The 27,477-nt window shown below is 41.6% G+C and overlaps 1 protein-coding gene across 1 annotated transcript in view; it reads right to left on the bottom strand.

Moving 5' to 3' along the window:
• Positions 1-24,024, bottom strand: part of slc12a7a (solute carrier family 12 member 7a) — a 34,033-nt gene extending 10,009 nt beyond the window's left edge. Inside the window, exons 1-11 of the mRNA XM_081374319.1 lie at positions 23,954-24,024; positions 22,789-22,825; positions 22,148-22,586; positions 8,681-8,766; positions 8,148-8,279; positions 7,870-8,016; positions 6,717-6,771; positions 6,491-6,621; positions 6,052-6,281; positions 2,200-2,411; positions 1,800-1,994 (exon numbers count right to left, since the gene is read on the bottom strand). Of these exons, the coding sequence (XP_081230445.1) occupies positions 1,800-1,994; positions 2,200-2,411; positions 6,052-6,281; positions 6,491-6,621; positions 6,717-6,771; positions 7,870-8,016; positions 8,148-8,279; positions 8,681-8,766; positions 22,148-22,271 (1,312 nt within the window). The 5' untranslated portion in view covers positions 22,272-22,586; positions 22,789-22,825; positions 23,954-24,024. The remainder of the gene's footprint in view (positions 1-1,799; positions 1,995-2,199; positions 2,412-6,051; positions 6,282-6,490; positions 6,622-6,716; positions 6,772-7,869; positions 8,017-8,147; positions 8,280-8,680; positions 8,767-22,147; positions 22,587-22,788; positions 22,826-23,953) is intronic.
• Positions 24,025-27,477: the final 3,453 nt, after the last annotated feature.

Below are 27,477 nucleotides of genomic sequence, written 5' to 3'. Positions count from 1 at the left end.
CAATTCCTGCCAGAGATGCCCAACTAATGAATCACTTCCTTTCAAAGGATCAGCCAAGGAATCTTGAAATAAGTTTGCGATTCAGTCTGAATCTTTATAGATCACTCATATACTGAATCATTTGGAATGGTTTCTAACTCTGTGAAAAGTTCTATTTTGAAACAAATAGAGTGCTAGATGAACTGAATATTTACCCACAATCCTTTGAAACCAAAACTACAGATGCATCCTATCGTTTGTAAGTGGTGAATATCTTTGTTATGTTTAACACCTGCATACACTTTGAGGACAACCCTGAGCTGCAGGTAAATGTGATTTGCAGCCAGTAGAGTATAAAAACACTAAAAATCCCAAAAAGCACAAGTACAAAGCTGTGTTCCCTTTCAAATGGGAACTCGCACTGCCTCCCAAGACTCTACTGGGGAACGCTTCAGAATGACTGGTGTCTAGCACGCAGGACGCAGTGTCTCGTTCCCCTTCTCAGGGAATCAAGGTTACATTTGTAACCAGAGACGTTTTGAGACATGAAGATTACACATTTAAAGGGGGGGTGAAATGCTATTTCATGCATACTGAGTTTTTTACACTGGTAAAGAGTTGGATTCCCATGCTAAACATGGACAAAGTTTCAAAAACTAAGTTGTACGTTTGAAGGAGTATTTTTGTTCCAAAAATACTCCTTCCGGTTTGTCACAAGTTTCGGAAAGTTTTTTTCGAGTATGGCTCTGTCTTATGTAAGATAGAGCGGAATTTCCTTATATGGGTCCTAAGGGCACTTCTCCGGTAAGATCGCGGGCGCGCGCGCACTCGTAGACCAGAGCAAGAGAGTGAAAGCAGTTTGCCATCAAAGCGCCCTGCCCGGCTTTTGGGAAGTCAATGTCACCAAAGAAGTGTGTTTTTGGTTGCCAGGGCAAGACAACCCTGCACAGATTCCCAAAGAACCCAGCGTTAAGGGACCCGTGGATGGAGTTTGTTTTCCTGAGCATAAACGGAGTTGTGTAAGACTGTTGTTCCCTGCATTTCGACGATGATTGTTTTATAAACAAAGCCCAGATCGACGGATTTGCAGATCGTCTAATGCTTAAGGATCGAGCAGTCACAATGATAAAGGTTCGCGGTCGTGCGTTGGAACGGTGAGTAAAACTGTTGAACAAATGTCTCTGTGTGTTGTTAGCTAGGCGGGTAAGCACAGCTAAGCTTCGCCCACACGGCCCGCCCCCAGCCGCTCGTTTTTTTCCGGAAAGACTCGGTACAGCCTATCTTTCAATTAAAAATATAATAAAACAAAAGACTTTTTTGGAGATATGAAGGATGCAATATTACTCTATAGGTACTCAAGATTAACAGGAGATTGAGTGAAAATGAGCATTTCACCCCCCCCCCCTTTAAGATATTTCTACCTATATAAAAACATGTATTAGATCAAAAATAACCCCAAAATGAAAGTTCATCATTCAAACATACTTTCTTTTTTCCATGTGTAGCAAAATAATTTTGAGTCACAAAGGCCCTCTGGTCACTTTCCCATGCTCCATGTGACCGTATAATTTGTTGAACTCATGAACCAGGTCAACTGAACTGATTTATAGAAAAGATCTGTGGTCACCATTATTATGGGGCTTCTTGTCATTTTGGAAATTGAAAATCATAGTCTAGACACATCTTCATTATATTGAAAATGGCCAGTAATACAAAAATTTGCCTTTCTACAGAAGAAAGTCATAAAGGCTTCGAATGACGTGGTAAAGGTGAGTAAATAAAATACATTTATGTTACGTTTTTTTTGTTGTAAACTATACCTGTAACTGAGGGGAAGTAGATTCCAACCAGAAGGGTAAAGAAGGTGGCGATGTCATTGAAGACATAAGGCATTGAAATGTTCTTGTCCATCTTGTTATCTGAAGCCCATTCTGATCCCTTATGGGATTCTGATCCATTATCTTGTCCCTTCTCCACTATCGCCATGTATTCTCCATAGTGTCCCCACATGTTCTCTGTAATAAACAGTAATACTTAGCAAATAACACTTGATTACCACTGAGTTACCTGACTTAAGTCTATTGTTTTAGAAAATGCATCATCTGATAAAACAAATTAGCTGACTTTGCTTAATTTTGTTATCATTAAATGGTGTGGTGTATAACTACTTGTTTGAGTAAAATAAGATGTGTATAGTTTGCTGTGTATTTGAGAATTCACCTGATATGGCCTTGCTGAGCAAGCCAGGAACAGCCCGAGTCTCTGTCAAATCGTTAAGGGTGAAGTACTCATCACAGGTTGCATTTCCTAAATCACCTTTGCAAAAAAGTTTCCACAGTTTGGTAGGGTGGGTTACGTTGTTGATTACCTCCGTCTTTAGACACTTGTCAAACTGATAGTTTTTCAAGATGCGGTTGCCTAGTAGACAGATTCTGTTGATGCACAAGAGAGCATGGGCTAATTAATTGTGTAATAAAAAATTAAAAATAAAATAAAAAATATCTTAAAATTTTAAACACTTTCATCATATTTCATTAAAATACTAAGGCATAGGCATTTCTAGTTTTTATTTATATTTTTTTTGGGTTAGGTTTTTGTTGTAACATCACGCCAGGTAGCCCCGCCCTCAATCACGATCGCGTATACCAACATCAAACATGGACGTCGAGAGAATGAATGTGGAAGTTTCAAATCAGATATGATTTGACAAATTTCTCAAGTTCCTTAAGGAAAACCATAAAGGCCTGTCGTGTCTTCTAGTCAAGCCTCAGGGACATCACGAGAATACGAGGTATGTGTTCTTAGTTTTGTTTTTACACTCTTCAACAGCACCACAGGCTGGTAACCTGTAAATTTATCTCTGCTGCTTCCTTTACATATTTGCGGGAACCAATCACAAACTGGCTTCTCCACCTGGCGCGCTATTGACGGGTTTAATCCAATCCAATTCCAGAGCCATTATGAATCCGTGTATCATTCGTTCAATCGTTTTTTGATTTAATATTGAAAGTAGAAAAATGAGAAAACAGTTCCTTTTTCGATTTTTCATTTTTTCCAAAAAACGAAAAACAAGAATTCAGCTTGATTTTTCGTTTTTCGTTCTGAGGTAGCAAAATTAATAAACAGCTGGAAAATTCGATTTCTACACGTGGGCGGGAATGAAACGCCCCTTTCTTCTGATTTGTCAGCCGAAGATCAAACTGTCCCGTCATCAGTTCTTCCTCAGTTCTGCACTGCAGAATAAGACTCCTCCGTTGTGTGGATTCTTAACGCGTTTATTTCAACTTTTTCATGTTTTCCATCAACGAGACTAATGAATGGCTCGACACAACCCGTACTGGGGAATAGACTAGACGGGGCTTTCTTCTTTGTAGACCAGAGTTCTCAAGTGCCAGGGGTTTGCTATTTTCATATTTTCCGAACTGTACTTTTTTTATCATGAACCACGCTGAGTTTTATTCCTAAGTGACTATATAATACATTTTACTTCAAATAATCTAAATGTTGACTTTGAAAAGTAGGCGCGTCCGAAGGCTATTCACTCTATTTTGGTTCATTTTTGGTGTGCGCCAGAAAGATGTTCAAGGAGACTGAGACGCACTAAAGTAGAAATCATGTTGTTTTCTTTATTTTTCAAAGGCATGACATTTTGTAGTCATTTTGAATGTACACAAATAAAAATATAAATTTTTACTGTTTCGAATGACAGAGTAACGAATAACGAAGTTATTTCCCCTGCTGAGCAACAAATCCAAGTGATGGCGCCGACGCATCGCTCGCTCTCACAACATAGGCTATTATCAGTTCACTTCTGGCATTGCTAACTTGACATCGCAGCCTGTTCATTATTAAAATAAAACACAGTCAACCAAATATATAAAAAGTTATTCTGCTTAATTTAATTCGTCTGTTGTTGTACAATATAAAGGCTGTGCCGCACAGCAGTTATTCCAAACTCATTTCCCATGCTGTGAAGATGATGATTTAGCCTATACGTGTAGGCCTATATTGGGACTCGACTGAAGTTTAAAGCCTTCTTTACAGTTAGCATCCAAATTTTGCATTGCAAATATGGAAACTTGGGACCGAGATGCGCGAAACCAACGTCGGTATGTTTCAGTTTCGATTCAAATAGCCTAAATTTGTTTAGGCTTGGCGTTTAAAATAGGCTAAATGTTGTTTATAATAAAGGACACAATAGGCTATTATTATAAGCTATAGGTTATATTTTTATTATACGTGGCTACTTATTTTTTATTCTTGTTGTTTTCTGAATACCATTCATTTAAGGATTTGACATAGGCAAATGTCAAAGGGGAAGTAATGGTAAGGGGAAGTAAAATACGCATAGAAATAGCCTATATGTTATTAATAGTGTTTATAATGTTAATGTTGAATTTTATTTACCGGTCTTTTTCTGAATAGGCTAATAATAAAATGCGTTTGTTTCCCTCTCAACATGACCCAGTGCACTGCGCACAAGCGCACATCTTTGAGATATAAATTAATAAATTTTAATAAAACACAATAAGGCCTACATTATAAAACTCAGAAGAGTATGTATTTTAATATCTCTGTTGTTCTCTGTTCTCCGGTTGTTAGATAGTCAGTCTGAATGACAGTTCATGCGTTTATGTTAATATAGCCTAGGCTTAGGCTATATATAGTCAATGCATTATTCTTTTCTTTTTCTATAAGTGTTAAAATATTTAATTTACAACTAATTATATTGATTATCTATATCTACATTTATTATTTAAAAAAAATTACTGGGCGATCGAGGGCGACCATGTTAGGCTAACAGCCGTCATTTACCCTGCATACCGAGCTGATGCAAAGCATAAAGTTAGGTGAATTTATATCTACACAGAAGAAAGCCCTGTCCAGTTTATTTCCCAGTACGGGTTGTGTCGAACCATTCGTTAGTCTGGTTGTTTGATGAAAAAAAAAAGATTAAATGTAGTTGCAATAAACGCGTTAAGAATCCACACAACGGAGGACTCTTATTCTGCAGTGCAGAACTGAGGAAGAGCTGATGACGGGACAGTTTGATCTTCGGCTGACAAATCAGAGGAAAGGGGCGTTTCATTCCCGCCCACGTGTAGAAATCGAATTTTCCAGCTGTTTATTAATTTTGCTACCTCAGAACGAAAAACGAAAAATCAAGCTGAATTCTTGTTTTTCGTTTTTTTGGAAAAAATGAAAAATCGAAAAAGGAACTGTTTTCTCATTTTTCTACTTTCAATATTAAATCAAAAAACGATTGAACGAATGATACACGGATTATTATGGCTCTGTCCAATTCCTTTTAACCTCTTGACGATGCTCAATGGCTTCTTTTTAGCAAATGAATTGCTCGAGTGGGTGTAAATACCACAAACTTTCATGTTTTTTGTGCATAACCTGCAAAAATTGCTCGATTCCATTGAACCGCTGATCAACACGTTTGTTTACACATTTCCTGCCTGGAGATTTCGCGTAGCTCTGCAAAGTACGTCACCCGGATCGTTGGTCTGATTGGTTGAAGAACTATCCAATTGTGTACAGAGTCATCTGAACTATGCCCGTTGATCACGCCTCTTGTGCAGTAGAAAATACAGAGCAGACTCCCCAGACCAATGTTTAATCTTAAAAGATTGAGCTTGGTCTGGTGATAGCCAGAATACAGAATTCTATGATGCACGATTTGCCAAGTTGGGACGTTGATATGGGTCTGCCGATTTGAGACCGAACGGAACCACCAATCTATATTGATAATATCATATGTAATGTCTTTATATTTAGAGAGTGTGCGCAAAGCAAGTCTGTAGCAAATGGTCTTTCACCGTTTGCTTATTGTGATACCATAAATGATAGAAATTGATATTTTTCATCATTTTGATTTTAGATGTAGTTATTTGGGTTTATTGTTCAACATAAAGAAAAAAAGTTTCTATTTCTATGTAGTTTTGTTTCTATTTCTATGTAATATTTCTGGCTTGAATGTGAGACATCATTTGTACTTGAAGACAACATAACGTTTTCAACCATTGTGTTTAAATGTCCATGTAAAAAAATCACCGCATTACTCACTGAAAATCGGGAGGCTTGATTGCGCTTTGGATGACGCCTGCGTAAATTGCCATAATTGACAGCACCACACAGGACAGGAAGATCAAGGCCAGTTTGTTGACATATTTCACTCCAACAAACACTACCAGGGTCATGATAGCTAAACAGCATGTTCCATAAATACGCATGTTATTTTGCATCCAATGTGACTCCTCTGCTTTAAACACTTTGGCAGTGGGCATGATGTATGTCTGTAGCAGGGTATAAAAGGAAAGAGAGAAAAGTTTTTAAGTTAATCTGATTTTTTAGTTTATGTGACTAGGGCAATGAAAGGGTAAGTTGATCAAATCTGCTTACTCGAGTTAGCTCAGTGCAGACACAAACTCTTCTGCAGTGCCAAATGAGGGCATGTATTTGCTCACAAGAAATTGTTAGTGTTGGTGCATAGGTTTTGACTCACCAAAAAAATTTCCATGGTTCCTAATATGTACATAGAACCTGCAAATGTGGTGCCCAGGTAGAAACACAGACCCACTGCTCCTCCAAACTCTGGACCTAATGCTCTGGAGATCATGTAGTATGAGCCACCAGCTAAAGTGGGAAGAGAATCAAGTTGACTTGAAACAAATATGGAGCAAATAAAAATAATATATACAAGAACGATATATAACAGATTGAAATCATACCAGGCACTACACCATTAGTTGCAATGGCACTCATTGAAATTGCAGTCAGCATGGTCTATGGATGAAGAAAAAGACTGATGTAAAACAAAACTTATATATGCTTGCTTGCAGGGTAATTATACTTTTTAGTTTAGTTTTTATTTTCTATTTTTCTCACAATTTGGTTTAATTGTTGTTAGGTTTCACTATCATCGTCAGTTTAAATTGTTTCAGGGCTTTCTAGTTTTTAGTTTTTGTTTTAGTATTTTAGGGCTAATGTTAAGTTAATGTAAGTAAATTTTTCAGCAGGGTCTAATGTTATTGCTATCCACTCTAGTGTTTTTAAAAAAACTTCATCTTGCAGAAGAACATTGTTAGATTATTACATTATTATAGTTTTATCAAAGTTTATTTAGGTAAAGACATGATTAAAGATGGATATATTTACACTCACATTAATACAATTTTGTTAATTTTTATAAAAAAAGTTACATAGTATAGCTTTAATGCAGACGAGTTGCAATTATTTAATTAAGTCTTAATTATTAATTAAGTTTTATAGCATACCAGGCATAGACAAAAACTCAAAATGAAATTAATTTGTGATCATTTATATTTTATAAAATTAGCTTGAGTTTATCACTGTCATGTTAATCTTCAATTTAAAAAACCCAACACCAGGTTTTGAGCAGGCCAGTAAAATTCTTCCACACACCAGGTCCCTGTTAGCCATATAAATCTAGATCTGGATTTGAGTCATGCTGACACTGTTGCAACAATGTTTGAAGCACATAGTTCTGTAGAATGTGTGTGTTCTATAGAATCAAGATTTGTCTTCAATTGAAGAGGAAGTGTTGATATACTTTGGGCTATGTCACGTTTTTCCTTTTGCGTGTGAGACAAAATGGCATTAAAGCAATGACTGAAGAAACCCGCCCCCAATAACTTTAAGCAGTCCTGCGCTGGGTAAATAGATTTACATACAGCCATCAATTAACACTTATCGCCAGGTTGTATAGCCCTACTCCTCCACGCCTCCCCTGACATGCCATCGTCTCGCGCCCCCCTGGGGAGGTCCACCCCACACTTTGAACTTTGAAAACCCCTGATCTAGGTAAACCAGGTTAGTGAGTCCAAAAAAATATCTTTTAAATTGTCAATGGGAGAAACTCACACAAGAACAGCACATAAAGATGACAGCAAGGGCCTCCAAGATTCCCGCGGTACCCACTATCCACGTGAGCCGCAGGAACAGAATCACACCCAGAATGTTCTGCATGCAGGGCAGGAACACTCCTATAAATGTGCCCATCTGAGGGCCCTTCAAACAGATTGACACACAAAGCAAAAAAAAAATTAAGCCATGTAGGGCAAAATGTCTGTTGAAGCTGAATTCAATGTGTGTTTGAGTCTCCTATAATCATCTCAGTGTGAGTCTGGTTGGAGACTCACCTTCACGGTGACTCTCTGAATCCCATCCTCACTCTCAGCCTCCTCATGCTCGATGACCCCCTGGGTTATGTTGGTGTAGTTGGCAAGTTTGTTGAGGAGGGATGACACCATTGGAGTGCTGTCCATCTCATCCTGTGAGTAAAGACATGGAGGAGCTAAATAGTTTAATACATACAGCAGTGTGTTGTAACTTAGTGACAAAATGAAGACTTCAGATGCAAAAGCCTCTAAGTGCCATCTGATATTTTCTTCAAGAATGATCCTTTTTATCAAGCTGGTATGTTTATGTTGAGTTATTTCACTTTAATGGCAATGAAAATGACCTATTAATTGTCATTAAAGTGAAATTACTGAACCTAAATATACGAGCTTGATAAAAATGCTCATTTTAGAAGAAGATTTCAGATGGCACTTAGAGGCTTTTGCATCTGAAGTCTTCAAATATAAAGTAATCTCATAAGTTGAAGCATTTAATTTGAATATAAAGTGCTCCAACAGTGAGAGAGGTGAATGGGTTTCAAGCAGTTTGTTACCTCATAAAGAGCCATATTCTTGCTGTAGATGCTGTCATCATGATCTGTACTGATTAAGGAGCTGGTTTCTCTGGGGGTATCCTCACCTGGCAAATGACAGGAAATATATATTTTAGTTTTGAAAGAGGTTGATTTTCAGAGTAAAGGCTAGAATATGCTATAACACTAGCATAATCGCTGAAGAAATTTTAAAACATTAGGCAGAATGCACTCGCTGAAAACTGGCGATCATATGAGGACCACACTACCAGACTTTCAAGTTGTTCTACAACAACAAACTCACTTCTAGATGCAATACAGATGAAAACAATGAGTGTTCTAAAATCAAAAAATATCAGAAATTTTTTTGAAGCTTAAAAAAAACAACTCTGTGCTCATCATAGAACTATGTGATTTTCTCTGAAATCTGTCAACTCCAACTGCCCAAAAACTTGCTCTGACTTTCAGCAACTAAATTCGACTCACTCATTTAGACAGCAAATCTAAGCAAAAATCTGGGCAAAAGACATGAAATGTAGGCCTACAAGTACAAAAAAAAACCAATAAAACCAAAAGTGTCAACTGTATTTGACAAGACATGTTTATTCTTGTCTTGGAAAAAACATTACAAAACCAGCACATTTTCACATATCTCCTTATATGTTTTTAGTCAAGAAATAAAACTAAAACCTTTAATTTACTAGATGCAGTTGATATGTTTAACAACTGTATGATCACGCATAACTCTTTTAATATATTTTAATTTGTTTATATCTAAACCTAAACCCTCACAGCAGCAAATCTGTGAGCTGTACACATGTGAATACCTCTGCCTGAAGGTAAGAAACATAATGTGGCTGTAAAAATGAAATTAATTGAAACGTTTTTCCACTATATAAAATCCCAAACGCTCAACAAAACACTAATGCAAAGTTGATTTCAAATTTTAAGCTTATTCGTGCCATTTTAGTGATCTTTTGATGATCCATATCAATGAGATTTAAACTCACCTATCGTCTCTGCATTCAACTCTGATTCACCATCCATGCTGAGAGGGAGACAAAGGCGTGAATGTGTCTGATGGACTAGTGAGAACCTTTTTACCTAGTCTCTAGTTTGATTAAAACAGGATAGACTGTGCCTCAGCAAAATTCCGTACAGTTTCCTCTGATGCAAAGCTGTCTTTTGAACAGCACTACCGCACAGCTGATCTCATTTGAATTTCCATGCACTGCTAGACGGACGTTGGACCGTCTGAGTGGGATCTGTGTTCCAGCAGTTGTCCAAGTCTTAATTCTCGTATCGAATTGTCTCACACTCTCTCTCTTCTTTGCTCATTTTCTGGCTCTAGTACATGCTGTATGGTGACATCAGCCTCTCCCTGCCCTCCAGTTTGTTTTGTTCTTTCTGAGGTTTAATAGCAGATTGCCTGGTGGCACTAAGCGCAAGTCTAATAACTAAGCTTAACTATGTTAAATATGTGATTACTCATTATTTAATGCTATATTCGATATGCGATACCATAATGCTTAAAGTGAGTAAAATAAACTTAAATTATCTTTAAAATATACTTAAACTTATATAACCTACATACTTGTTTCATTTTTGTTTTGCTGCAGTGTTTTACTGTAGCATAAGAAGTGTAATTTTAACATCAGGGTAAACCACAGGGTTTAGGGTTTCGGGTAGGCCTACATTAGATTTATTTAACAACAGAAACTGAATAATCAAATGTAAAAATAAAACAGTGCTTATAGTTTTCACTGTATGAATTAACTATATACTGATTCTTATTAAAGCTACAAAAGTTATTCAGCCAAGAGCAGTGAGTGATTTTCTCTTTCTTTTATTCATGACCCTAGTTACTGCAAGCTGTTGCGATATGCATATCGCGATATTTCGATATATTGTGCAGCCCTACTAGATCATTTGTGTTATTCCAGAAACATTTGTGGAATGAGAGGAAGAGTCTCAAGTGTCTCAACATTCAAAGATTTGATTGATGAGCATTTAAAGATTTATATTTAATTCAAAACAATCTGTATAAAATATTTATATTTATTAGTTTATAAGAAAGCAGATTTTAAAAAAGTAAACTGGGAAATATCTACAGTATTTAATTTCAGTATTCTATTTTCACATCTTTTTCCACAGTGAGAACAGAAAAATAACAGCGAAGGTTCATCAAAGGCTTTCAAGGCTTATACCCTTTTCCTGTGAATTCCTTCCGTGTGGCTTGTAAGTTGTGTTTATAATCCTCTGCACAGTTTTGCTAGTTTTGTATAATGATGAATCCCAAAGGGACTAATTTGTGATGTTTTGGAAAAGCTCATATATTTATCAAGACCGGAATTGAAACGTATAACAGATTCAGCCAAATCCAGCTTTGAAAACAGGGTATACACTACAGTTCAAAAGTTTGGGGTCGGTAAGATTCTGAAATGTTTCTTAACAAGGCTGCATGTATTTTGATCAATACAGTGAAAACAGTAATATTGTGAAATATTTTTATAATTTAAAATAACTGTTTTTTAATATTATAAATGTATTTTATTCCTGCAATAGCAAAGCTGAATTTTCAGTGTCACACAAACCTTCAGAAATCATTCTGATATGCTGATTTCATGTTTAAGAAACATTTCTTATTATTATCATCAATGTTGATAGTTGAGCTGCTTAATTTTGTGGAAATCTTGATATACTTTCAGGATTCATTGATGAATAGAAAGTTCAATACAGCATTTATTTGAAATCATTTTTGTAACATGATGAATGTCTTTACTGTCACTTTTGATCAATTTAATGAATCTTTGCTGAATTAAAGTATCAATTTATTTAAAAATAGTCTTACTGACCCCATCCTATCTTTAACCCTGCAAAGTCTGAAATATAAAATAAGTGTCAGAAATCGATTTTTTTTTTTATGGAACAGTTTATTGAACCTTAAGAAGGAATAGACAAAAAAAAGTTTGCATATGGGTTTTATGTTTTGTATCACATTTGATACATTAGGCTTTTATGGTCCATATCTATACAGTGAGAATATGCTCTCACTCGAGGAGGACAAAAACAATAGTTCTCTTACGAGAGGTCTCTCGTACTGCGTAAGATATCTTACGCTAGGGGAAAATCCTTTTCCGCGAGATATTGAAGCCAAAAATTATCCTTAATTTTGTAATAATGCAAAACGCGTTGCAGCAGCAATGCAGACATAGGCGAGACAGCTCGCGCGCCTATTGGCTGCTCTGCGGCAACTGCAGCAGCCTATCGAGCGAGGCCTGGCGTGACGTCAGACCCAATCAGGGCACTTCGCACCCGCTGCGTCACGTCCCGCCGAAATGGGCGTGGTCTAGGCCTTTAAATATCGCTCGCAGGCAGCTATTATCTGATTTTTCATCCTTCAAGCGAAGCACACGCATCGCTGGAGCTGGATTAGAAGCCGCGCCGTCGAGAGAGAGCACCTTCAGCGGGACGAGTCACTGAAGTCGCTGGCCGCGCCGCCTTCCTGCCTTCCTGCTGCGCTTTCCGGCGCTCATATCCTTTCTCTTTATTACACTGTATTTCTGTGTGTGTGTGTCGCCGCCGCGACACGCATTTCTAAAAGAGCTAGCGTCTTTTTTAAGATGCCTTCCTGCGGCTCGTGCAGAGCCACACTCAGCGACGGGGACCGCCACTTGATCTGCGTTTCCTGCCTGGGTAAGGAACATGCAGCTCTCGCACTCGCTGACGGCGGATGCCCTCACTGCGAGCTGATGGCAATGGCGACTCTGAGGACTCGCCTAGCCTTCTTCACCGAGACTGCTCCCCCGCCCGCCGCGGCGTCGCGCCGTAAAAAGCGCCCTGTGCCCAGCGGGCCCCGGAACCCTCCCCCAGCCGCCAAAGCTCGCCGGTTCGCCCGCCTGCTTGCCCGGCTTCTTCTGTTTCGCTTCCTGACGGACAGCGGCCGCCGTCTGCCGCCGCTTCCGTTGATATCGCGGATGAGGAAGCCCTGCTGGGAGAGGATGATTCCTGCTCTATCCTGGCGTCAGGCAGTGAGGATTGGGGGGGCTCCGAGGACCCCGCACCCCCTGCCCGCACATCGTCAGGCAAGAGAGCTTCCATCGAGACGGAACTCACGCGAGTACTCGCACAGGCCGCGGCGAGCCTCGGCCTCGAGTGGTCTTCGCCTGAGCAGCCCGCTCACAACCGGCTGGATGGATTTTTCCTGCCTGGGGAGCGCGCTTTGCCTGTGTCCAGACCGGCGCCTTTTCTTCCTGAGTTACACGAAGATGTGGCCAAGTCCTGGAGCGCCCCCTATTCTGCTAGAGTGCGTCCTGCTGTTTCTTTGGCATTCTCCACCGTTGACGATGCCAAGAACAAAGGATACCTCTCGCTGCCGCCGGTTGAAGAGGCGATAGCGGCCCACTTATGCCCGCCCTCCGCTGGACGGCGCGCTAAGCCGGCCCTACCCTCTAAAGCTTGCCGCACGACGTCAAGCTTGCTCCACCGCGCTTTCTCCGCCGCCGGGCAAGCTGCGTCAGCGTTGCACACCATGGCAACGCTCCAGATCTTCCAGGCCGATCTCCTCCGTAAGCTGGACGAGGAAGGACCTGACGCGATCTGCGTGCCGGACTTAAGGAGTGCCACGGACCTCGCTCTTCGTGCTACTAAGTCCGCAGCACAAGCCATTGGACGGACTATGGCTTCTCTCACCGTGTCTGAGAGACACCTCTGGCTGACGCTCTCGGAAATGGCCGAGTCTGAACGCACCGCATTCCTCGACGCCCCGCTTTCCGCTACAGGCCTCTTTGGATCCTCCGTCAAGGATTTCGCGGAGAGATTCGCAGAGGTACAGAAAGCGTCTCAGGCTATGAAGCACTTCCTCCCGAAGCGCTCCAGCTCTGCAGCAGGCCGTGCGAAACCGTCTGCTCAGAGCTCACAGCCACAGCCACCGTCCACTGCCTCCACTTCACAGCGCCGCCAGGCCAGAAGCGCGAGACCGCGCTCCCGCTCATCCGGTCGCCGCCCCGTAGGACGTGGCCCGCGACCTAGGATCACGGTGAAGCCCGAGGCCCCGAAGTCGTCCTAGCACAGCTAGGAAAACGACGGTGTTCCAGTCCCGCTGCGGCCGGACTCACACCAAAGCTATTCGCTCGTCCAGTTCCAGAAAATGTGACTGTTCCAGTGTTTTCTGCAGCCAACAAGTCGGTTCTGTCACCCGCTTGCCTGCACACAAATGCCGTTTTCACGGCTACCCAGATAAATCCCCAAGAGAGTGTATTTTCAGGTGTCCCGGCCACGGCCGATGGTGTTTCGTGTGTAGTAAGAATGCCCACTGCCCAGTGCCCATCCCTACACATAAGCACAGCCTGTCACACAGGGCTCGCGCACATAAAACCGACTCAGATCGGTTGCGCTTCAAACATGGTGAACGTGCCCACTACCCAGTGCCCACTAACACCACGTTATGCATGTCTCACGGTTTCTGTAAAAACGAAACCAACGTGCACTCGCTTCACGCAAGCGAACGATGTTTTCGGTGTGATAAATGTGCCCGCTGTCCCGCGCCCACATCCACACATAGACATGACAGTTCCCACGGGAACCGCCCAGCCCTCCCCCTCGCGGTTAACCACCGCAGAGGAGTCGAGCGCAGGCAATCTGCCCGCTGTCATCAGCGCGCCCCATGCCTCAAATGTCACGAGCGACACGCTCGTGTTACAGCACACCGAAGCTTCTCCATCGCTGAGCGAGCGGAGCGTGCTTCGTATTCGACCCCTAGCTATCCATGCAGACGCATGGGCAAAGCTACCCGGGGTCTCGAAGTGGGTGCTGAACATTATAGAAAGAGGCTATTCGCTGCAGTTTCGCCGACGCCCTCGCCGCTATGTGGCGCGCGTCGAGACCACGGTGAAAACAGAAGTAGCACATCTACTTCGAGCCGAAGTGACGAAACTATTGAGCAAAGGGGCCATAGAACCTCTCTCTCAAGACCAGAGCGAGGGAGGGCTATACAGCAGATACTTCCTGGTACCGAAAAAAGACGGGGGTCTCAGACCCATACTAGATCTAAGGCAACTGAACAAAGTGCTTGTGAAGCGACAGTTCAGGATGCTCACTACCAGGCAAATCCTTGTGCAGATTCGCCAAGGAGATTGGTTTGTGTCAATAGATCTGAAAGACGCGTATTTTCAAATACAGATAGCGTCACGTCACAGGCGATATTTGAGATTCGCCTTCGAGGGCCAGGCATATCAGTACACAGTCCTGCCGTTCGGTTTGTCCCTAGCACCCCGTACATTTACGAAGTGCATGGATGCGGCGCTCGCACCCCTCAGAATGAGAGGCATACGAGTGCTGAACTATTTGGACGATTGGCTGATTCTAGCGCAATCTCGCGCAGTGCTCATAGAACACACGACCATTTTACTCGATCACCTCGAGGATTTAGGTCTGAGTGTCAATTGGGCAAAGAGCTCCCTGTCACCCAGTCAGAAAATATCTTTCCTGGGCGCAGAACTGGACTCACTATCCATGATAGCGCGACTATCACAACAGCGCGCGGTAGACATTCGACGCACAGCGAACTCTTTTCGCTGCGGCGCGTTTGTCCCGCTCAAGAAATTTCAGAGGATGCTAGGTCTCATGGCCTCAGCATCGTCAGTGCTCCAGCTGGGTCTGCTCCGCATGCGCCCGCTGCAGTTTTGGCTGAAAGCGCGAGTCCCACGCGAAGCGTGGGCACCCGGTTTGCTTCGCCTCAGGGTCAATCAGAAATGCGTCACAGCTCTGAAACCCTGGAAAGCGAACGACTGGTACCAATCAGGTGTAAGCCTGGGGACTTCCTCGAGGGTGAAAGTGGTGTCCACGGACGCGTCCACCTCGGGATGGGGAGCGCTGCTCGAGGGCAGACCGTTCTTCGGCCAGTGGTCAGAACGGGAGAAGCTCCTGCACATAAACTGCCTCGAAATGCTGGCAGTAGACAACGCGCTGACGCGTTTTTGTCCCCAAATAAAAGGTCACCACGTCTTGGTCCGTTCGGACAACATGTCTGTGGTGTCCTACATAAATCGCCAGGGCGGCATCAGATCCGAGAAACTGTACAGGCTGGCAGAACGCCTCCTGGTATGGGCTCAGTGCAATCTGCGCTCGCTCAGAGCGGCGCACGTGCCAGGGATCTTGAATTTAGGACCGGACAGACTGTCCAGGAACAATGTTCCGGCTGGCGAATGGTCTCTACACCCACAGACAGTCCAACTGCTGTGGAAGAAATTCGGCAGAGCGGAAGTGGACCTGTTTGCGTCTCAAGAAAACGCTCACTGTCAAGAATTTTTCTCCAAGAGCAGGAGCGCGCTGGCCCATGTGTGGCCCCGCCGCCCGCTCTACGCTTTTCCCCCCGTCTCTCTCCTGCCTCAGGTGATAGAGCGGATCAGGGAAGAAGGATGCTCAGTACTGCTGGTAGCACCGTTCTGGAAAAACCAACCTTGGTTTCCAGCCGTGATGCAGTTAGCAAGTACTGCCCCGTGGCCAGTACCAGTGAGGAGAGATCTCCTCTCACAGGCCCGCGGCTCGATCTGGCATCCTCACCCGGAGCTATGGTCCCTTCATGTCTGGGCCATCAACGGGTACATGTTGGACTCCCTAAAGGAGTATTAAACACGATCACGCAGGCTAGAGCTCCGTCTACAAGGCGACTCTATTCTTCGAAATGGTCAGTGTTTTCGGGCTGGTGCACAGCCCGTGGTGTGTCACCCACAAACTGTGATGTGACGGAGGTGCTTTCCTTCCTACAAGAGCTGTTGGATGGGGGCAGGGCCCCCTCCACGCTCAAAGTTTATGTGGCGGCTATAGCAGCGTTCTCAGAAACAACGCTTGGTCAGTCAATAGGAAGGAACGATTTAGTCATCCGCTTCCTTAGAGGAGCTAAGAGACTGAATCCTCCCAGACCTCCCTCAGTCCCCGTATGGGACCTTTCTACAGTTCTGGAAGCCATGAAAGGTGCGCCATTTGAGCCTTTACAGTCAATCGATTTGAAACACCTGTCTTTCAAAACGGTGTTTTTGCTGGCTCTCGCTTCAGTGAAGCGCATAGGGGATCTGCACGCGCTCTCTGTGAGCGCGGCGTGCATGGAGTTTGGGCCCAATGACTCAAAAGTTATACTCAAACCTAAGCACGGTTATGTTCCAAAATCCCTCAACACACCGTTTAGGGCGCAGATTATCTCTCTGTCAGCCCTGCCGGTCCCTGATGAGGAAAGAGACGCGAGCCTCCTTTGCCCAGTCAGGGCATTACGAGCTTATGTGTCTCGCTCGTCTGTTTTCAGACAGACGGAACAGCTCTTTGTTTCGTTTAGCGGACGTTCTAAGGGACTAGCCGCGTCGAAACAGAGCCTATCCAGATGGATAGTTGATGCTATAGCGCTGGCATACGCCTCCAAGGGCATGCAGTGCCCTTTGGGTGTCAGAGCGCACTCCATGAGAGGCATGGCCTCTTCGTGGGCCTGGTCAAGTGGGATTGCCTTGCAAGATATTTGTATGGCGGCAGGCTGGGCCTCCCCGTCTACATTTATAAGGTTTTATAACCTAGAGGTCCCCGCCCTGCAGGCCAGGCTGCTGTCGGTCTAAACTACCAGTATTATCTGACCTGATGCGTTCAGCTCAGAATGCTGCATTTGCTGAGCACAGCTCAGCGTTCGACAGTATAAAGCTGGGCAAACTGTGTAAGACCCACATTTTTCCCCATCAGTTCAGGCCGTACCCCGCCCTGTCTGTATGATGAAATTCGCGTCCCATCGATGCTACTTTATGTGGAAAAGTGAGGCTGCACCCCTCCTTCTTCCCGGACTCCCTGTGAGTTCACTGAGTGATTGTGCACTATATGTACCCCGGGCTTTCGCCCTTGGGTCTTTGGTGTCAGATCTCAGCATACACGGCATTTTACATTGGGTCCCCTAGCGTAAGATATCTTACGCAGTACGAGAGACCTCTCGTAAGAGAACGTACTCGGTTACTAACGTAACCTCGGTTCTCTCTAGAAGAGGGAACGAGTACTGCGTATCTTGCCGTGCATGCACACGCTCTGGTTGCTTCGATGATGAAAAACCAGATAATAGCTGCCTGCGAGCGATATTTATAGGCCTAGACCACGCCCATTTCGGCGGGACGTGACGCAGCGGGCGCGAAGTGCCCTGATTGGGTCTGACGTCACGCCAGGCCTCGCTCGATAGGCTGCTACAGTTGCCGCAGAGCAGCCAATAGGCGCGCGAGCTGTCTCGCCTATGTCTGCATTGCTGCTGCAACGCGTTTTGCATTATTACAAAATTAAGGATAATTTTTGGCTTCAATATCTCGCGGAAAAGGATTTTCCCCTAGCGTAAGATAACTTACGCAGTACTCGTTCCCTCTTCTAGAGAGAACCGAGGTTACGTTAGTAACCGAGTACGTTTTATTCAGAGGCCCAAACTGAGCAAAAATGTGCAATTTTTATTGCCAAAGGTAAGATGAAATTCTGATTGGTTGTAATGTAAGTTGTAATCAGTTGGGACTATTTTTGGAATACAATGCAATACAATGATAATTGAGAAATGTACAAATAAACGTTCCTCAAAAGCCTTATGTGTCATATTTTTGATACATACATTTTAACATGTTTCTAAAAAATATTGAACGGACAGTCAAATAAACCTTGCTTCAAAAGTTGCTTCAGTCCAGTATGGCTGGTATAAAGAAGCACATGATGTGGGAAATACTATAACAACTGTCTTTAATATCACAGTTAGGAAATGACAGGAGAATCAACTAACACAACCACTTAAAGGGGACATACCATGCTAAATGCACTTTTTTAGCCCTTAAATGCATTTTGTTGTATATTTGGAGTGTTTAGAAGTACAGAAAAGATGAAATTATTCTCTTCAGGTGCTTCGTTGATATCTTTATATTCTGTTTTGGTCATATTTTTCAACCTGTTCCGATTTTTCTGTTATCTATGACGTTTTTTGAACTATCACGTCACAGTATTTGCAGCGGAACTGCCAAATAAGGACATTGACTTCCGGCCCAACACTTCGAGCGATCCGCCATTATTATTTCTCGCTGCAATTTTGTAGTCCAAGCTAAAGGATGCAGAAGTTACGAGAGGGTAAGTTAAAATGATCGGTTGTTGGATGTAGTAACCCACACGCTTCATTACACTTTATAAAGTATAAAGTAAGTAAAGTAAGTAAGTCTAATGTAGATGAACTGCCGCGCTTGTGGCGCATGTTTAACTGAAAGAACGAGCAGAGAGAGAGAGACCCCGGTCGCGCGCGCGCTCACTCTCTCTCTTCAGAGCCAGGCGAAAGTGTAAACAAGACATCACCGTCTCCAAACTAGACGCTGTCTTGCTCTCTCTCCCTCGCACATATTAATCAAAATAAATCGACACGGTGGTAAAAGGTCGGAAGACCAAAGTTTCATGTATAAATACAGTAACACACCATTGCGATACATCCATATGAAGACGTTGTTCTGCAGGTTCGTCGTCTTCATTTTCATTTCGCTTCGGCTCCAACTCTGGCTCGAACATCTAAGGCTGGCTGGACAAGTCTTCCGTTGTTGACATTTTGTTAATAACGTGTGAATAAAAAGTTTCTATGCCGCTAGATAATCCTATCTCTGCTATCAGACTACAAAAATGGCCGAACGGGGTGGAGTTGAACCTCTGCAACCTGGAGAGCGGGCGGGGTATGAAGTGTCTCAATTTGTATTTAAAGAGACCGCACCAAAAGGGGGTCAGAAAAGGGGTAAAAAAGGGGCTCGTGGATCTATAATAATGAGGAATTCAGACCCAAGCATTGCAGTTCCGCTTTATATAGACCACAAATGTATGATTTATATGTAAAAACGAACAAATTTAAAAGCATGATATGTCTCCTTTAACTCCCAGACGACACATGCAGGACAAAGAACTAAGGAGAACTCAGGGCTTATATACAAACTGGGTAATCAGAACCGGTGCGGGGAACTAATTGACCACCTAGGAGACTAACTAGTGAACTAATGACCGAGAACATCGGCAAACAGAACCAGAAACTGAACAGAAACAGAACATACACGCTACAATAACCTGAAGGTGAACATTTTTACTATTGTGTTAAAAGGCCTTTTACATGTTAAAAACATATGCACTTTCAATCAGAGGGTAGAAAGCATGTAGAAGATTGTGTACAACAGGTTTTTCAGCAATGTTATGTCCACGTTGATGATATATAGGCCTTAGAAATTCATGTACTGCACCAGAAGAAAAGGTTCTATATAGAAACTTAAAGGGTTAGTTCACCCAAAAATTAAAATTGTGTCATTAATGACTCACCCTCATGTCGTTCCAAACCCGTAAGACCTCCGTTCATCTTCGGAACACAGTTTAAGATATTTTAGATTTAGTCCGAGAGCTTTCTGTTCCTCCATTGAAAGTCAATGGACGGCATACTGTTCATGTCCAGAAAGGCAATAAAGACATCATCAAAGTAGTCCATGTGACATCAGTGGCTCAATCTTAAGTTTATCAAGCGACGAGAATACTTTTTGTGCGCAAAAAGTAAACAAAAATAACGACTTTATTCCACTATTCATTTCCTTCTCTCTGTGCCTCGAGCTAATTCACGTAATGTTTTTGCGCAGCGCGTCTATGTTGTACATCACACGTAGGCTCGCGTTGGCCGACGCTGCTCATGTGTGATGCGTGTGATGTACAACACAGACGCGCTACGCAAAAACACTTCGTGAACTCACTCGAGGCCTAGAGAGAAGGAAATGAATAGTGGAAAAAAGTTGTTATTTTTGTTTACTTTTTGCACACAAAAAGTATTCTCGTCGCTTTATAAACTTAAGATTGAGCCACTGATGTCACATGGACTACTTTGATGATGTCTGTATTGCCTTTCTGGACATGAACAGTATGCCGTCCATTGACTTTCAATGGAGGAACAGAAAGCTCTCGGACTAAATCTAAAATATCTTAAACTGTGTTCCGAAGATGAACGGAAGTCTTACGGGCTTGGAACGACATGAGGGTGAGTCATTAATGACACAATTTTCATTTTTGGGTGAACTATCCCTTAAAGGGTTCTGTCAGGCGCCTCATATACAGAACTTTTAATAATGAGATTATTTGATGGATTTAGTTTTAATTAAATTATTTAGTTTTAATAAATGTTTTATTTTGATTCAATTTTATGAATTAAACAGCTTGTAAACATACTATATCACTAGAGGAAATTAAACATGAAAGTATTATGTGGTCATTTAAGACATTTGCTCCTTATACAGAGCCTTTTTGGCATAAAGGGTTCTTTATCATTGAGTCTAGAGCCCCGTTGAATCTTTTTTTCTAAGATATGATAAAGTAAAACATTTGATAAAAAAATTATACAGTAGGCTTATAGGGTTAATGAGGGTATTTATCAACTGATAACGCAATCTATACAAAACGCCTTCACAGCCACAAGAAGTATTTTCGCCAAGCTCTGTTTCATTTCAAAAAGGGAATGGCGCAATTAAACTTATTATTGTCATGGATGTTTTAAATAGGCCAATTTATAGAAAGAGGACAAATTCCATAATCATGAGCCCCAAGCTCTGCTACACGCCTATGTACACATAAAAGAAAACATCTGGATTATGCAATTCTTATGTGAATGTAAATGGATAACTATAAACTTTAAGATGATTACGCCTGTTCCAATTGTGTGCCAAAAACAGAATATAAAGGATCATTGACCAATCAGCTGTTGGCACCAGACCAAAACATTTTATGTAAATAAGGATACAACACAGCAACAATTAGAAACCGGATGCGACTTAAAATACCTTATGAATAAACTGACTCTCATTTAGCTCTGATTTAAATTCTGTCATCATTTGCACCCTCATCAAACCCGTCTCACTTTCTTCTGTGGAACTTAAAATATCATTTTCACAATGTCTCATGTCTCTTATTTTTGTCCATACAATTATAGCCAGTGCTCACCAAAACGGTTAGGTAACCAATATTCTTAAAATATCTTTTTTTGTGCTCCAACATGAGGATCGACACGAGGGTGAATAAATGATGACAGAACTTTCTATCTATTTAACTTTGAATGTAATCCACAAAAGAAAGAAGTTCAGAATATCCAGAATAGAAGAATACTCTAGTACAACGTGGCTTTAAGGTCTCTTTTGTTATGCACAAAAAAGTGGTGGAACAGTGTGTTGCAATTTATCTAAAGATAAACACTGAAAAGACGTCAGAGTAAGAGAGAAACAGGAAAGTGGAAAAAGGGCAACAGGAAACTGCCAATTGTTTACACTCCATGAGGATATGATTTCACAAACACATGTCAGTAAACAAGACTCTCATTTGCTTTTGAGGATGCACTTACAAATACACTTGTGTTTAAAAAACCAAGCCTTTAACAGGAAGCATTTAAAAGTTCTGCTCTTCTGTTTGCACATGTCTAGGCAGGATTTTTTTTCCCCAGAAAGCTCTCACCTGAGTAGGGTTCTGCTACTATATCTGGCTCCTCCTTGTCCTCTTCTTTCAGTATCTCTCCATCATAGTCTGCATCTGATAATGGGGTGTCCTCCACCGGCACAACTGTAAAGTTGGTGGGCATTTTCCCCTCACACCATGTGCTCTGTGTTTTGTTTTTTGAGTTTTTTTCTCTCTGTCTCACCCCAAGTCTCCTTGGCTCGGCAGAGTTCGAAGTTCTCTGACTTCTTCACAACTTTTGTTCAGACGCGTCAGCCCATGTGATCTCTTTCCACCAAATAAGGAGCATTACACAACTCCTCCCTCTGGGCGACGGGCCGTTCTGTCCTGCCACATAGCTCTGAGCTGGTGCTTCCTGTTTTGTGTTAACTGCCTTTCTCATTGTACCCGTGAAGGCTGGGAGGGAGGTGATTGTTTGTCGTGTCAGAGTCATCTGAGACTGCACAAAGTGATGGGAACAAAAGGCTTAACACAATGTGGCATTCCTCAACCCCAGCCCAATTCCCTGCCCCACCCCCTCCTGACGTTCCTAGCCTCAAAGGAAACGTGCAACAATCACTCCATTCAAGAACCATTAGGACTGGAGAGGAGTTAAAGGGATAGTTCACCCAAAAATTAAAATACTGCCAGTAATTACTCACCCTCATGTTGTTCCAACGCTGTACGGCTTTCGTTCATCTTCAGAACACACATTAAAATATTTTTGATGAAATCTGAGAGCTGGCTCAGTCCTCCATAGGCTTCTATGGGACCGAAACTTTCCGGCCCAGAAAAGTTATTAAAGACCTCGTCAAAATAGTCCAAGTGACTACAGTGGCACAACCACAAGTTTATTAAGTGACAAGAATACTTTTTGCACGCAAAAAAACAACAAAAATAACGACTTTATTCAACTATAAATTTTCGTCTACGTGGGCCTGAATTAATTCACGTAGTGTAACAGCGCAGCGCTTCTGTGTTGTACGTCAGAACGTAGGCTCACAATTAGGGATGTCAATTTTCACAAATTCCTATGATCGATCGTCATTTAAATTAACGATCAATTAATCGATTAATCGTTAGCCGTAATACTGCGATATGCGTCTACTGCAGTGGCTATGGCCAACAGCATGACAGGGTGTGCAAATGCTGCTCAGAACGCTATAATCCTCACCAAATCAATGAGAATGGTTTTAAATATAAATAAAGGGCTAATAGGATTGTAAAATGTTTCGATGTGATTGATAATTAAATTAATTATTTAATAATCAAATATAACTACTAATACAACGTGTCACCAACGCCGCCTCATATTCGCTTAGAATGTGTGACGCGCTCTTCCTGGAACAACTGCACGCGCTGAATGAATCTGCTACCGTTTCAACTGGAGCACTTTGCTAGCACGTTATTTATCTAAAAGAAACGCATCCTATATGAGATTAATCAGATATATTAAAAATAAACATAATATTACAAATTATATCTGCACAAAATGACGCAAATTCATGCACAAGTGAACTTGAACTTAGTTAACGTTACGTGCTATTCATTCAGAACTACTCATGTTGTGGACGCGCGCTTCCTGGAGCAACGCGACACGGCAACTAAACCCAAATAATTCACAATGTTTTATTACAATATTGTTCTCTTTATAATGTTATGTAATATTACAGTCCCAATAGTCATTATTAGTCGTGCACTGCCGTTTGAGCTGCGCGCGCTGAAGCTGACGCTTTACTACAGAGTTAATTCTTAACCAAATGCATCCAATATGAGATAAATCAGATATAGATAGGCCTACACAAAATAAAAAGTATAACAACTTACATTTGCACAAAACAAAAGGCTGCGAATGCACACGCAAGCTTATAGTCATGATGAAGGTGTAAAATGGTCCCAAACATAACTCCGGCGCGCTCGCTTTACATGTTTCGCGGTTGAGCAGCGCACACGCGCATGAAGACCTGCTTAATCGATGATCGATAAGTTTTATCGATTAAATGTATTATCGACAATTAATCGATCGTCGATTAATCGTTGACATCCCTACTCACAATAGACCCCTTTTGCGTGGACGTCACAGTTACGTCACGGCGCTAGCTGGAGGCAAAACAAATGGAAAACTGGAGGCGGCCAATACAAACCAGCACAGATTCGGATAATAAGGAACTTAAATTTTTTTTTATTATTATTAAATGTCATCTTGTTGTGTTGTTGGGTGCAAGAATCGATGAAAAATTAGTATGCTGTATCTGGAATTTTTATTTCTAGAAAATATTCATATCATTAAAATTGCACCGTAGTGTCACTCTTTACATTCATTGTCGTCTTGGCGCTGGCTAGGCAGAAATGCGGATCGTACCACAAAAGTCTTTACATGACCATTCAGCACATAGTTATAGGCATCTAATATATATGCCCTCAGTTTCTCTTTACCCTCGGGTTCTCTATCGGGTAGGTGTAGAAGTCAGGCCACTCAACCGGAGGTAATGTTAGCGTTAACATTAATCATGTCAGATCGTCCATTGACTGAGCGCGTGTACGGTCATCTGGTTCCGTCCATTAAAATTAACTTTTGCAAATAACAATCGCGGTCCTGGACAGTGAATGACCTAGCACATAAAGACAAAATCGGATTTTCTCCAGTCATTGTTAAAAAAACAAGCTAACAAAACTTGCAAACTAGCGTTAGTGAAGCGGCCAGAGGGATTTTTCTGCCTCCAGCTATGCCCCGCCCACACAAATACGTCACCGTGTGTTTAATACCAACTGTAAAAGGGCCGACGCTGGTCAGTCATGTGTGTGATGCGTGTGCCGTGTGACGTACAACACAGAAGTACTACGCTGTTACACTACGTGAATTCATTCAGGCCCACATAGACGAAAATTAATAGTTGAATAAAGTAGTTATTTTTGTTGTTTTTTTGCGCACAAAAAGTATTCTCATCGCTTGATAAACTTATAATTGAGCCACTGCAGTCACTTGGACTATTCTCACAATGTCTTTACTAACTTTCTGGGTTTGCAAGTTTCGATCCCATAGAAGCTTTTGGAGGAGTGATCCAGCTCTCAGATTTCATCAAAAATATCTTAATTTGTGTTCCGAAGATGAACGAAAGTCTTACGGGGTTGGAACAACATGAGGGTGAGTAATTACTGACAGAATTTACATTTTTTGGGTGAACCTTTAATGCTGAAAATAACTTTTCCTGAAAAGACTACCACTGCAACTGCATGAATTTTTGGGTGGACACTATCCCTTTGCACAACAAATCTGAATGTCGATCAATCAGATTCTTCTGAATGTATGTGTGTGTGCATTTATTTGAAATATGCCTTGACTATGACTTGTTCTGTTTTCTGCTTCAAGTGTGTGTGCACAAGCATACCGTGGCACACGACTGATGGATACACGCTGACAACACGTCCATCAGTCATGTGAGAGTGGCTGATAAGGGCCTCAACAGTGAAATTTTGCTGAATTCACAGGAACAACCTGCATAGCAGCTATTCAGCTATGGTGAAACCTGTTGTGACTACAAACTAAGTTTGTTCTGTGGGGTCCAGCACATGATCACAACTATGGATATGGAAAATATTTTGTTGTTAGCAACAGACTAGAATACTTTTTCAGTGAAAACGTTTTTTTTTTCAAGCTTACATAGGCTGCCCTCTGTGGGTTGAAAGACTATAGTACCCTGTCTGTTTATGTGATTGACTGTGCAACCAGCAGGTGGCAGCAGATGCAGTTTTTGGGCTGTTGAAGAAGTTTCCAACTCCAGCACAAACAAACAAACAAACAAACAAACAAACAAAAAAACCTACAGAACTAACTCCAACGAAGGTGAAATAAAACGATATGGTAAAAATAATAAAGTAAACATATAAACTACTAGAATGTGCTTTGTTTAAAGACACTGAACAAAATATAAACTGGAGTTTTCAGTTGAGTCTATCTCTGTCCTATATGGAGTATTATAATCTGTAGGCCTACATTGCACATAAACACCTTGACCTGCACTGTGATAAGATTGGCTCTAAACAAAATTGAAAATCAAGTTGAATCATGCTGAACAGAAACGCTTATTTGAAATTACCTTTAACCAGCTCATAATGTTAGTTTATTGTTCTGTTTAATATTTTAATTTGGCAGTCAACCAATCATGAATTCAAATAATACGGCCTATGCAAATGTGACGATGACGCATCCAACGTGAGTGAAGTGGCAATGCACTGCCACTGGCATGGCATTAGCTAATTACTGGCATTATAGATCTCAGGAGTTTTTCCGAAGATATGTCACCAACCGTTAAAGCATTACATGTATGCAAATGAATGGCAGGTAGTGTGGTATTGCATGTGGTTTTGCTTACAGTCTGGGGATCCGGCTGTGTTCACTCATGTTTGGTTCGTTTGATCTGGACCAAAAAAACATTTGCAGTTGCTTTGCGGTTAAAACTTAAAACTTTGCGGTTTAAAAAAACAAAAACAAAACTGGTTTGGTTTCAGTTTCTACCCAGGTAACTTCGAGATTAGTTGAAGCAAACTCTGGTTTTTCAGGCTCAAGAATGTTGATTAGTTTTTTAGCCATGTTCATCGTCACAGTAATTTAGGCAACACGGCTAATCTGCTCCGGAGCGGGTTTTATTCTGGGTTAGAGATCGCAAACCCAAACTGGACCAGTCTGATCCAATAAAGCCACTCCCTCTGTATCTCTCGCTTAACCCTCAGGTTGTGTTCAAAACCCTATAACACTTTTTTTGTTCCCGGTCAAAAATGACCGGCCTATAAAAAATAACTTGTTATGCTATATTATCACCCAATATTGGATTCAATCTTTTTGTCAACTTGTTCTCTTTCAATCGGGACTGGTTTTATATTTCTATTTGCATCTGTTTAATCGTAGGCCTCATTTGTCTGAGAGTAGGCATCTCATTTTTTTAATAAAAAAAGCATTATTTTTTAATCATTTTGAATAATTTTGGAAATATTAAATAAAATATGAAAAAAAATGCCACTGTTGATCACACTAGTCTACTTTAATTTATCACAAGGAAGTTTGTTTTGAAAAACTTTTATTTTGTACAAAATGGCACATAATCACACTTGTGGTGTTCCCTGGCCTACAAAAAATAGCTTATAAATCACTTGTTATGCTATATTATCACCCAATATTGGATTCAATCTTTTTGTCAACTTGTTCTCTTTCTATTAGGACTGGTTTTATATTTCTATTTGCATCCGATTAATCATAGGCCTCATTTATCTGAGAGTAAGCATCTCATTTCGGTCAAAAATGGCCGGCCATTGAAAGTGAATGGGAGAGACTGAAAATAAGAGACAAATTTCAG

Source organism: Scardinius erythrophthalmus, assembly GCF_964197995.2.
Source record: "Scardinius erythrophthalmus genome assembly, chromosome: 9".
In the NCBI taxonomy this organism is placed as follows: domain Eukaryota; kingdom Metazoa; phylum Chordata; class Actinopteri; order Cypriniformes; family Leuciscidae; genus Scardinius; species Scardinius erythrophthalmus.
The sequence above is the reverse complement of the archived record's forward strand: the minus strand, read 5'-3'. Positions and strand labels throughout refer to the sequence as shown.